The 12,001-nt window shown below is 45.0% G+C and overlaps 1 protein-coding gene across 1 annotated transcript in view; it reads left to right on the top strand.

The window, feature by feature from the left end:
- Positions 1–12,001, top strand: part of T265_06489 (hypothetical protein) — a gene marked incomplete at both ends in the record, with an annotated part of 33,476 nt that overhangs the window by 7,733 nt on the left and 13,742 nt on the right. Inside the window, 4 exons of the mRNA XM_009171763.1 lie at positions 2,560–2,692; positions 5,245–5,376; positions 6,036–6,188; positions 10,693–11,018. Coding sequence (XP_009170027.1) covers positions 2,560–2,692; positions 5,245–5,376; positions 6,036–6,188; positions 10,693–11,018 — 744 coding nt within the window. The remainder of the gene's footprint in view (positions 1–2,559; positions 2,693–5,244; positions 5,377–6,035; positions 6,189–10,692; positions 11,019–12,001) is intronic.

The raw sequence follows: 12,001 nt of genomic DNA on the forward strand, positions 1-12,001 counted from the left end.
GGTGTTTGGCGGGAAATGCAAATGCATTACCATTTCTACGGAGCAAGTCGCCACATGTTCCAACCCCCAACCTGGAGGGCCAGGAGACTGTGTTCGTCAGACCTCTAACCATTGACCAACCTGGTATGAGAGACTCTGTGAGTGTCGCGAGACACTTTCCAGTAGCTCAATGGATCGCTGAGGTGCGCAAACCGTCACACCACGGTAAGAGTCTGTCTCTTCGTGACGGATGGCGTACGTGCGGGATGGCTCATGAGTTAGAGTGTGAATTTGCTGACCGGAAAATCCGTGGGTCCCGATTTCTAAGGTCCAGTCTCTTCGTGACGGATGGCGTACGTGCGGGATGGCTCATGAGTTAGAGTGTGAATTTGCTGACCGGAAAATCCGTGGGTTGAACCCGATTTCTGCTTCTGGACTTCCCCCGTCTAGGATTGGGAAACCTGGTAGTATCCCAGTCCTCGTGCATCATTCTGGTGGCATTGCAGCTAGGCACCAAAAGGGTGCTACAGCTGAACGATAGTTTCGATCGCGTACGAGTATACGGCATGCTTTCGCCTGAATTCACCTGAATTCACTCACCTTTCCTCTTCAACTTTGTTATTGATATGCTCGAAATTTCTCTGCCTGCCGCTGAAACCTCAGAAGTTGAAATTCTCACAAATACTGAGTATACGAACATTAGCGCTCTCCTTGGTTCAGGTTATCATCAAATGCAGACGATTTTAAATAACTTAAATAACTCTGCTGAATAGTTGGGCATACGCTTCTCACCTGCGAAGTGTAAAGTGCTGCCACAAAATTGGGTTGGATCAAACCCAAACCTCATGTTTGCAGACGGGCCGACCGGCGTGGGAGATAAATTTGTATTAGCTCCGGTGGACTGACTGGAGATGAGGTTACTTCTCGAATCTGGAAGGCCAGGACAGCTTTTATCAAACTCCGACACCTTTGGCGCTGAAGTGACGTCAGTTTGTCGAGGGCAGAGTGTACACTTCGGCGGTGCGTTCCATACTGCTTTATGGATCAGAAGCGTGGTCTCTACGCGCAGAGGACATACGAAAGATGTCGATGTTTGACCATTGGTGCCTCCGAAGTATTGGTCAGGTCTGGTGGGGACACCCGATTGACAATGCTATGGCACGCCAGAAGAAACTCTCCCACGGTAGATGGATTACTCAAGCTTCGTAGGTTACTGGTTAGGACATGTACTTCGCATGCCAGAAGACTGCCTGTCTTGCAGAGCTCTTTTCGCTCAGCCCTGTGCTGAGTGGAAGTGATCGCGAGGTGGACAGTGTATGACCAATAAACGAAGTATGAAAACACTAACTAGTAAACTTAGTCTGGTCGACAACTGCTGCCTTCCCGGATAGGGACCGCGGGACTCAACTCATCAATGGCTATTGACACTGGCAGAAACGGCCCAATCGCGTTCGTGGCGTTCGTGCACCAAAGCTATTGCCTTCAATTCGTAGCTACCTGATTTTCGAACAAACTGAACATTTCATCATTTCCGAGGTTTGGCTGTATGTCCCACACTCCCATTTTCAGGTGACGGGAACTGTGGTAGCTGGAACTATTGTGCCTATGGTACATAATTTATAGCTGATAACTTGAATTGATTTGTCCACTAAAATAAACCAAAATAAACCACTATAAAATTCAAGGAATATGTTACACATTGCTGATTTCAGCGCCCGAATTCTCTCAAATTGGGCAGCAAGTAGCTCTTGCTCAGAACGTGTTCTCTCTTTCGATCGATAAACACTGTATCGGCATACAAGACCCCAGTTTGGTCATAAAACTCAAACAACCCGGGACGAGCCAGTATTCCTCGCACTTTAGTCTTCTGATGTCTGTTCCTCCTATCTCACTGGCTCATCGCATCTGCGGTGTGGGAGTTGTGTTTAGCCCCTTGGCTGACTGCGCTCTACTGGACTGGACTGTGGTAAGTAGTCTTTGCGCTGTTACTTTGACTGGTTCAATCAAGATAAATTCGTGAGAACATTTTACAGCATGTGCATCAGTCACGGAAAATATTCAGAACCATCAATTGCTGCCTTTGGACCACTGAGTAATCTACCGAGACAGATCTTTATGTTTATTATGTAGCAGATTCACTTCCGTCAGTGAATTCAGCTGATGGCATATAGTGTTGCTCGAGATCGTATGTTCGTATTAAATGAAGTATAAACTAATAGCAGTCATTCAACTGCAACACCCTTTTGGCGCCTAGCTGCGATGGCACCCGAGGGCTGATATAGTGCTAGGTTGTCCAAATGTAAACAGGAGCAGCCGAGGTCGGTTTCGGAACATCCGGTCAGTAAGTTCTAGTCCTAGCCACTGGAATATCCCGAGTTCACGTGCGAAATAATGCGCCCTAAAATTGGACTATGCTAATGATGTAAGAACAATAATATTGTCCTGTATGTTGTTTTCCACAAACACCGTTTTTATCACCCGCGTGCATTTTGAGATGCTCTCAGGCACAGCTATATGGGTTGTTCTTAATAATCCATTGTTTTCCTCTGCAGAACTAATTATACCCCGAAACTTCTACAGAGCACCTCGTTTACTGGGTACTTGATTCACTTGATTCACTACATGGCACCGGGAGCTCAAGATACAGACTTGAGATGTCATCGCTGCTCGAAGTTTTTCAAGCTTCCAGCAACCTTAAAAGCCCATGTTCAAGGTTAGTTGTTTTACATTTTCCTCTAGTACTGATTTTTATGTGCTGTCGATTGATTTCGTGATACTGATAAAAAGTGGTCGAGAACGCTTTTTCAGTAGACAACTGTCATAATGCTTACCTGGTAGATCATTGCTAACTAATAGCTTGTCTCCTCCCCGTAACTTGAGCTAGTTTCCTAAACCAGACTTCCACTAGCAATCGTTTGTTGATATTGAAACATCCTTCTAACTATTTGCCACTTGATCGCGCCCGTTCCTCAAGTTAAACATTCGGCCGTATCTTTTTCCATATCACTAAGCATTTTCGAAGAGTTACTATTCTATGTAATTATCTCAGCCGACAGAAAAGTCGCGGATCGATGTAGTGCACTTGATGATGCCAACGAGCGATGTCAATGGCCATGTGTAACTGTTTCAGGTATGGTAGCCAAAACCTAAGCCCCATATTAGACGCTGGCATCCGTTTTTTATGGTTCTCAGTGTATTTATTTGTCAAAAACTTTCCCTAAAAGAAATCATTTTGAACTACCACTGTTCCTGACCAAGCTTTTAAAAACTTGCAGTATCTCGCCCCTCGTGCGTACTTCAACTCACATGACAGGTATATCTGGAGGGTTCTGCGACTGAAAAGCAAAGTTGAATTGCTTATTTTTACTAACATCGATCTGCCCAAGAGTACAGGCTTTCAAATACTACTTCATTTCGTATGTAATGGGACACGCATGGTGATTTTTCAAACTTGGATTTTCAATGCCTATGTGATTTTATTTTGCTCTCACCAGTATCATCGTTATCGGCCGGAACATGCGCAAACACATTTCATTACATATCTCCTTACGTATTTGGGACAGGCAACTAATGTCTTTTTGTGGCAGCTGCTACTATGACTTCATTGTTGCCTTGCATGCCTTCCTCTGGAAGGGCATCGTTTTCTCCGCAAAGAAACCTGTTCCACTTTCCATTGGTAGGGATATCGGATCCTTCGAATGAAACGTATTATGCACAGCATCTCTAAGAGCAATCTTAGTGGCTGTTTCTATGTGAAGACTTTAAGCGCCTCCGAACTTTTGGCCCAAAAGTACTTGGAGAAAGCACGAATACTCTTTCAACATGAGCTCTTCTGGACTGCAGTTTTTCCTTCCTGTATGACCTTGAGACAACGAAGCGATGGTGGTCGTCTTATGAAGGGACAAACAGCTTAAGAGTGTGCTGTGCACAGCTGCATAACCGTACCATTAGGAATTGTTAGAAGAATTATTGTACAATGAAGTGAAATCATATGGGGGCAAACTGAATTACTTTGAGATTAGCAGTGCCGTACTTTTCACACAAGATGCCCAAATTTATGGACCGTCGTATTGTCTTCTATTTGACAGCTGCTTATAATTGTATATTTCCTCCTAATTTTGTATAAATAGATATTCATATTCTTACTTTTCAAATGTGTGCAGTGCTGGACCGTCGTGTGTTAAAGATAGGAAGGAGTAGTAAGTACGAACCCTGTGTGCCAATCTTAGTTGTTGCAACAAAACGACGGAAGTTGGATAAACGTCTGTGAGATCAACAACGTCATCAAGGTGGTAAAGGAGTCAGCTGTGGCACCGAGAGTGGTCTTTTTGGTCACACTGATACTAGACGACGCGTTGTTCTTGACTGGACTATAGTCTGTCTGAATTATGCTGCTGTAGTAGTCTCTCACCCACTCAATTCAGAACCTTAGAGTCAACTTACTACAGTGGTCTGAGTACGAAGCCATACTTCGGCTTATCATTGTACACAGCAGAAAGATGTATCAGTGGATGAGTATATGACAGCCGCTGGTGACATTACTACTTGGATGTGGGTTGCCAACAGTTGCTTACTTATGAAACCGCTACTGCATTGGAGCGTTACTCCTATGGGTTGCGTGTCTATTCACTGGTTGCAATCATGAGGTCTACATCCGGTAAGTATCATATTAGCTAAACACTGTGCACCTAAGCTTTTCGTCGTTTGGTTTCAGTCGTTATCGGGTTGACACAGAAACGAGTGTAGAGTTTGTAACCGTTATTTTGGACCTGCTATGTGAGTTATCATACCGTATTGAATGCCAGATAATATTTGGGTCTTGGTGTAGATGCGTTGTTTGCTTTTCCCTGTTTTTTCACCGTTTAATTAGTCATGCCGTAGTCTTTTGTCTGGGGGATCCTGTTTTTGGAGTGAACACTTGTCTGGAACACCAATCGTTTCTATAATTGCAGATATGTATAAAATATATCCTCCGTGCTAGTTAGAGGCTCAAGTATATTGGTTCTAAAGTTTCGATATTATTCTACAAATATTGCGATACCTGCGATCGTATACGCATACGGCATCACCAGTAGTTTCTAGGCACAATACATCCACCTACCCCTGGGTTTTTCTCATATTCTCATCTCTTTGAGGTGTAGGGGTCACTGCAAAGAAGCATTATTCACAGGAGTCCTTGGAATAAAAAAAATGTGAATCTATTTTGAAATTTTGAGTTTGATGAAATGCTACTGTTTCGTTCTTCCCTACTCTTCTCTTTCCCAGTGTGTTTTCAAAGCAATGCTGAACTACGCTTCCAGTGCGAAGTCTGCACCAAACGCTTTCGAACACAGATTCAGTTTACTCGCCACAGCTATTATGCACATTCTCAAAGAACCCTTGTATGTCCAGAGTCTGGTAGGTGTCAGTTTTTTTCGAAGTTCATTACCCTGCTTCCCAACAATGTGGGATTTAATTCATTTTAGGTCACCCCCATCATTTCGCCCAGTTTTATTCTCATAGTTGTCATACACCAGCTTATTTATCGCATACTGCTAAGCGATTTTGCGCCATTTATCCCTGAACTCCACCACTGTTGAGTACACTTGTGTAGCAGAGAGTGGCAACACTAGTAAACTAAATTGCCCTGGCTCATAGTGCACTATCTCGTTTTAAGAAAAAATTCCTTGCGGTTGACGCAAACCGTTTTTTTAAAAGCTTCTCTTGGTTCTACGAAGAATGTGTAGAATAATGTGACCAATTTCCGTGTCTAAGTCCTCCGAGAAATTCTTAGATTGTTATCTGTAGTTCGCATTAATCGCTCGCTTTTGGTGCACACAGGCGATGCATCAGTTCTCATGATGGTTCTGACTGAGGCGGGCCCGTCAGTTGCCGTGGGGAGCTTGGGTCATTTCAGTTTTGTGATACATAAGAAGCATTGGGGAGCTAGATGCTCTGGTGGAGTATATCCATAGTGAACATCAAAGTTTACCTTCTTTCACCTGCGACTAAGGCTGTATTGGATCTATTCATCCATAACTTGCGTTTATGTACGTTTAAACCTCATAACATTTCAGCATGCGGTCGCGTATGTTACTCACAGTCCCACTTGAAAAACCATATGATCACCCACACAACTGATCGACCGCATCCCTGTCCGTTTCCCGGCTGTTCTTACCGTGCTCGAACCGCGGGGCGCCTGGAACAACACAGGGTTGTTCATGGCGAGGGTAAGTCGCTCTCCCGGTCTTGCTTTGTCTGTTTACTCCTATCAGTTTCCGATGTCGTCTTAGAAACCAGTGACACAAACTATCCTGTCCAACCATATGTATGTTGTGGACCGAGTGATAGGACCGGAGCCAACCTACTCCTACTAAAATAGCACCTGTCGCTTGATACACAATCTCTGATAGAGATGCAACCTTATAGTGGTGCGACCTCTGGAGATCCGTTAAAATGCTATTTTGATATCATTACAAATCCCACATGGTCTACCCAGATTGGTCAGTAAATGGGGGCCTAGTGAACACTGTCTCGTCATCCAGGCTAAACGGATACTCTGATTATAAGTCCACGCCAACCTCCCCTCTTTTGAGTCAAAGTCCTAATCGTCCTTTGCAAATTTGGACGCTCTGGCATCATCCTAGTTCGTGTGCAGCCGTGCAGCAGTGAGACATTTCTTTGTCCTTCATAAATGATTACAGTCCTCTTAATTAGATGTTCCACTTTTTTCACTCCTCACTGTTCCCTCACGAAGAGACTACGGTGTGGTGGTTTCTGTGTGTCTGTAACCCATTGAGCTTTAATGGGTAGTGTCCATGCGGCACTCAGTCTCCCATACCATACTGACCAATGGCAATGCACTTGCATGTCCCGTCAAACAGTGCTGCCTTGTGGTCACGTTTTGGGCCGAGTGCTTTTGTTGAGGACCCTAATCGTCCTCCTGCGTAGGTCTGGGCGCCCTGGCAGTATCCAAACCCATGTACAACTAAAAATAATCCCATGCCGCATCAATCGTCGCGTGGTGCCGTCCGCCGGGTTACCTTACTCGATGCACACTTCAGGGAAGGTATGCGAAAACATGCTACTGTTGCCGCCTCTCTCGTTACACTTTCACGTTCTCCCTCTTTTACCCTAATCCACCCTCGATTGAATAGTCTCTCCGCAGGTCCCAGCACTGGGAATGATCACTTTGTTCACTGTGCATCACACTCAGCTGCAGCTTCTGTACATCCCACTTCAGTATGAACCATAAATACTTCGAAGGACTCTTCAACGTTCCTATACTGAAGCAATCAGGACGACAGGTGGCTCTTGCTCGTGTGCTGGATTTCCTCTGCATTGACGTATGTCGCCTGTCAGAAACGAGAATATAGAGCGCAAATATTGTGATTATATTGAGCCCCCCACTCTCTTCCAGTTTCTGACTACAAAACTCTGATGATGCAGAGGAAGCTGCAGCTGAATATACTGGTATCAGTATTGTATTGAGCGGAAGCGTCTCTACTTGACTGGGTACTCGTTGACAGTCGCGGTTCATTTGGCAACGTCTGTTAGAGAATCCCAAAAAGGTAAGGCCCATCGCTTCCTGTAGCTCTGAATCTGCCAAAGATAGTTGCTATGACGCTCTAGGTGCTCTTATAAAAGGGGCTAAAAGGTCAGATGTCGTTGTGGTTGGTGGCGACATGAACACCCATGCAGGTAGAGTAAGAGCTGCTGAGGCCCGATTGACCGGTTGTCTTGGGTTGGATACGACACTCACTGACAACGGACATCGCCTTTTCCAGATGTGCGCCGATCACAGATGTTCCTTTGCATTACGAGTTTCCAAAACAGCGGAAGTCACTCGACGACGCGGTGCTCACCAACGAACTACTCCAGAATCCAAATCGACCACATTGTTGTCAGTGGCAAGGATTGGTCGTTGCCTGCTTCTCCTTCTAGAACACCAGCGTCAACTCTGACCATGCTTTGATGTGCTGCTACTTTTCACTGAGCCTTTCAGGTTTACCCGAAACGCGCACACCTTGCTTAGCCATTGAGGAGCTTGTGGGCTCAGAAATCAAACGTAACTATCTGAGCCGGCTCCTGAACGCCTGCCCGACGGTCCAATATCGAACATAAACGGCTACTGGCGAAAGATATCCAGAGCGGAACTTCTGTTGACAGCAACCTCATTCAACTATTGGATCTCTGTTGGAACTGTGGCTTTGCTGAAGACTGGTCAACGGATTCCTCCTCACCGCAACCACAACGCAATTGGGCGCATTATCCGACGCCAGGTGAAACTGAGTGTCTGTGTAGACTGCGAAGCCTGATGGACCCGAAAGGCCGAAGAAACGAAAGAGCGAAAAATGCTGGAAACATCCGCAAGTTGTTCCAATTAGTTCGTTTAACTGATCCGTGGAAGCCTCTTATTATGTCAATTATCAGGAGCCAAAATGGCTCGCTAATATCCAGCGAAACAAGTTTTGGACCGCTGAGCAGAGTATTTCGAACAACAATTCAGTTGGCCGCCTGTTAACTCCAGTCCAGAATCCTGGTCTTCAACAAGAAGGTGAACTGCGAATATGTAACCAATCCAACCTCAGAAGTGTTCGATTGTATATCTCTACTCAGGCGTCATCGTGCTGCTGGTCCTGACTACCTTGCACTTGCTCTGTTCAAGGATGGCAGTGGGTTTCTCGGCCACTGCCTGTCTAGCCTATTAGGGTTTATCTTGGAGAAAGATACCGTCCCAGACAATTGGAGTGATTAGATAATTGTATCCATTTTCAAAAGGGCACTCGCAGCGAATATCATAACCACATAGGTGTGACAAGGCCTCTGGCGTCATTGATTCTTCGTCATTTTACAGTGGAACGCGATATCCTGAATCATGAGAATCAGGTGGATTCTCAACTGGGTATAGGATGCGTTGACCGTCAGGTCAGACGACTGCAAGGGTGACTTCGATTCTGTCTATCGGCAATTGCTGTTGACCACATTTACTCAACGGTTTCCCCCCAGAAGTTGGTGAACACAATCCGGTTCCTATATTCACATACTTCTGCGCGTTTGAGCATGTGTGGTGAGCTCTCTAAAAGCCTCCCTACAAAAAGTGGTATCCGACAAGGATGCCCACTCGCCCACTCCATTCTTACTCAACTCTGTCAGTGATAAAAACCATCGGGAAAGTGCCGCATGGTCTTCAAAACCCCGGTGTTCAGATCGTTGCTGGTGCGAACCTTGTCGATCTGGGACACGGAGACGACGTCGCCCCCATTTTTGAAGACCAAGGCGAAGCACAACCTCTATTGAATAAACTGACAAACGTCATACCGCCTTTCGGTATGCGCTTAGCACCTTCAAAGTACAAATTCATCCTTCAGAACAGTCTCTGAACATACCCCTTACAATTCAAAGAGAGTCACGTGAGGTTGTGAAGAATTTCACACACCTCAGTAGTGGTATTATCTCTGACGGAAGTGTGTCTGATAGAGTCGGTGCGAGAATCTCAAAGGCCAGAATCGCATTTGCTAATTTCGGTCACCCACTCTTTTTGTCTTCTTTTCACACTAAAGATTTTAATGTAATTAGACAAACTTTGTGTTTTTAGGGCAGCGGAACATCAATGTCAGTGCTGATGTTGCTGTATCTGATGATGATGATGATGGCTCCTTATCATTGTTGCTTCCAGGTTTACATTAGGATTTGGACACTAGAATTTGGAATTAGGATTCGAGTGCTGTGTATAGGGTTTGAGTGTAGTGCATCTCTTCAAAGATTTGAAATGTCCTCATCCTAGGTAGGCTACATAATGCAGTGATGGACCTTGGAGTTTACTGTATGCTGGATTGTAATGAGATTACTCGAATTTATCTGATATGTTTAGCCGGTAACATACGGTACATTACATTTTACAGTTCGGTCCGTCCTACATTCTAGAGGAGTCTGACCTAGGTTAGGCCTTGCCTCGGTAGTTTATAGTAACTGCAAACATTCTCCCATTGTTTTATGGAATTCACCAAGTACCTAATTGGGTTCTTTACCCTGTCGTTTGTTCGATACACAGAGTCTGTGTATAGGGTGGGGCCTCATGCAGGCAAAGGGGACGAGATGACTCGGTAGTTAGAGCTCGAATTTACTGACCGGAGGGTCCGTGGCTCAAACCCGATCTCTGCATCCGAACTTCCCCTGTTCTAGGCTTGGGCAGTCTGGCAGTATCCCAGCCCTCGTGCTTCCTTCGGCTGGCATGGCAGCTAGGCACTGAAAGAGTGGTACAGGCGAACGATTATCTTTTTTATTGTCATATAGGCAAACAGGTTCAGCGTGTAAAAAAGTTTGACCTCCGGTTGGCGCCACTCTTCGCTCTTGTTGGTTTTTATCTCAGAGTCAGGTATATTCATGAAAATCTCATAGACTATATTTCGAAAGCTCTAATCAATCGAGACGGGTAGAATACTCTGTCTTCACGATAGCGCAACTATTCCTGTTGGAAGAAATCAGTTTTGTTTTCAGCTATTACAGCAATACGGATAGAGGCAAGTTTTATTGTGTCAGCTCGAGCTTCTTCCAAGGCGAAATGGATCTACCATGTTTAGTTAGCTATCTATACGTAGTTGCTGGATACCATATGTCGCAATCGGACGTTTACGGTAGTGTTCTAGTTAGTTGAGTTATTTTTATGTGATGATCACGCCCTCGACGATTGGTTCACAATTTTCATTACTCTGCTAATTTCTTACACCATAGGTAGGCGATTTCCTTGTGACTACTGTGATTACAGCGCTACAACTTCATCTAACTTGAGACGGCATTCCCGCATCCACGCCGGTGCTCGTCCTTACCGTTGCCCACACTGTGGCCACAGAACGTACTCGTTGGATGCACTGAAGAAGCACGTGTTGGATTCAGGCCGACATCCTGGTCTTCCACTGTACCTTTGTCCTTGGTGTCCGGGCCCTAATGGTGCGACGTCTAGGAGTGTGTGCGTGGGCTTCAATGCATCTAACCTGGCCTGGCGCCATTTTCTGACTGAACATGCAAAAGAACTCGCCAGTTCCGACATTTTTAAACGCGTCAGTAATTCGGCAAAGAAAACCCTTCTTGAGGCAAGTAGACTTGTTGTTTGGGGGTTCGTGTCAGCTACACGTCCCTACCTTTTTTTACTACCTGATTGCAATGAAAATGATGTCACAGGATTTTTATCTCATGTGTGCACCGTATGGAACACAGTGCAGGTATTGTTGTAAGCTATATGTCGAAAGGGTTGTCTACAAATCCTTGTTCAGTTCGTGTGGCTGTGTACAATTTTCAAAGGCGCATGTTCTAACTGGGTGGTATTGTGATAGGGTAAGTTACAGTCCGGTTGGTAATGGGGATACAGTGGTAAATAAGTGGTATCCCCTGTAACCAAAAGAAAGGGAGTATTTGGTCTATCCAAGCGGTTGGATCCTCTTCAAAAGGAGACTTGCCAGAAAAATCCTTGCTGCAGGGGATCGCTGTTTTAGACTGTGCATAGGAATGACCTCTGAATGCTGTCATCGGGGGTATACCTTAGTAGAAATTCGGATCATGTGTTCCGTGACAGTATCATGATGATGACAGGACAGTGTACTGTGTTCAAAGGACTTGTTCTCACACTTGTATTCTGCATGTTGTTCACACTGCACAGTGAAGCCGATTACTCCCATCAGCTCACTTCAACTCACAACGGACCAAGTCACATCCAATCTAACGGTCTGCTGGAAAGTACAATTCGAACGGTTATTGAGGATTTTTGAGTGGGTATGGTTCATTTGGACACTGAAGAGAGATGTCGTTGCAAATGAAGATTTGCTAGAGCCTGTGGGGTCATTGTTAACAGTTCAGGTAAACATATTTAGCCACACGAGTGTTTCTAAAATCGGCTTCGCTGTGATGCCGACATCTACGCCGAGGGTTAACCGAATTGGTCCAACACTTTAGTTACAGCACGGCTTTAGTGTCTTAATAGTTATGTGTAGTTGTAGTGGTATATATATATATATATATATATATATATATATATATAGTATTCACC

The sequence above is a fragment of the Opisthorchis viverrini genome (assembly GCF_000715545.1).
Source record: "Opisthorchis viverrini unplaced genomic scaffold opera_v5_133, whole genome shotgun sequence".
Classification (NCBI taxonomy): domain Eukaryota; kingdom Metazoa; phylum Platyhelminthes; class Trematoda; order Opisthorchiida; family Opisthorchiidae; genus Opisthorchis; species Opisthorchis viverrini.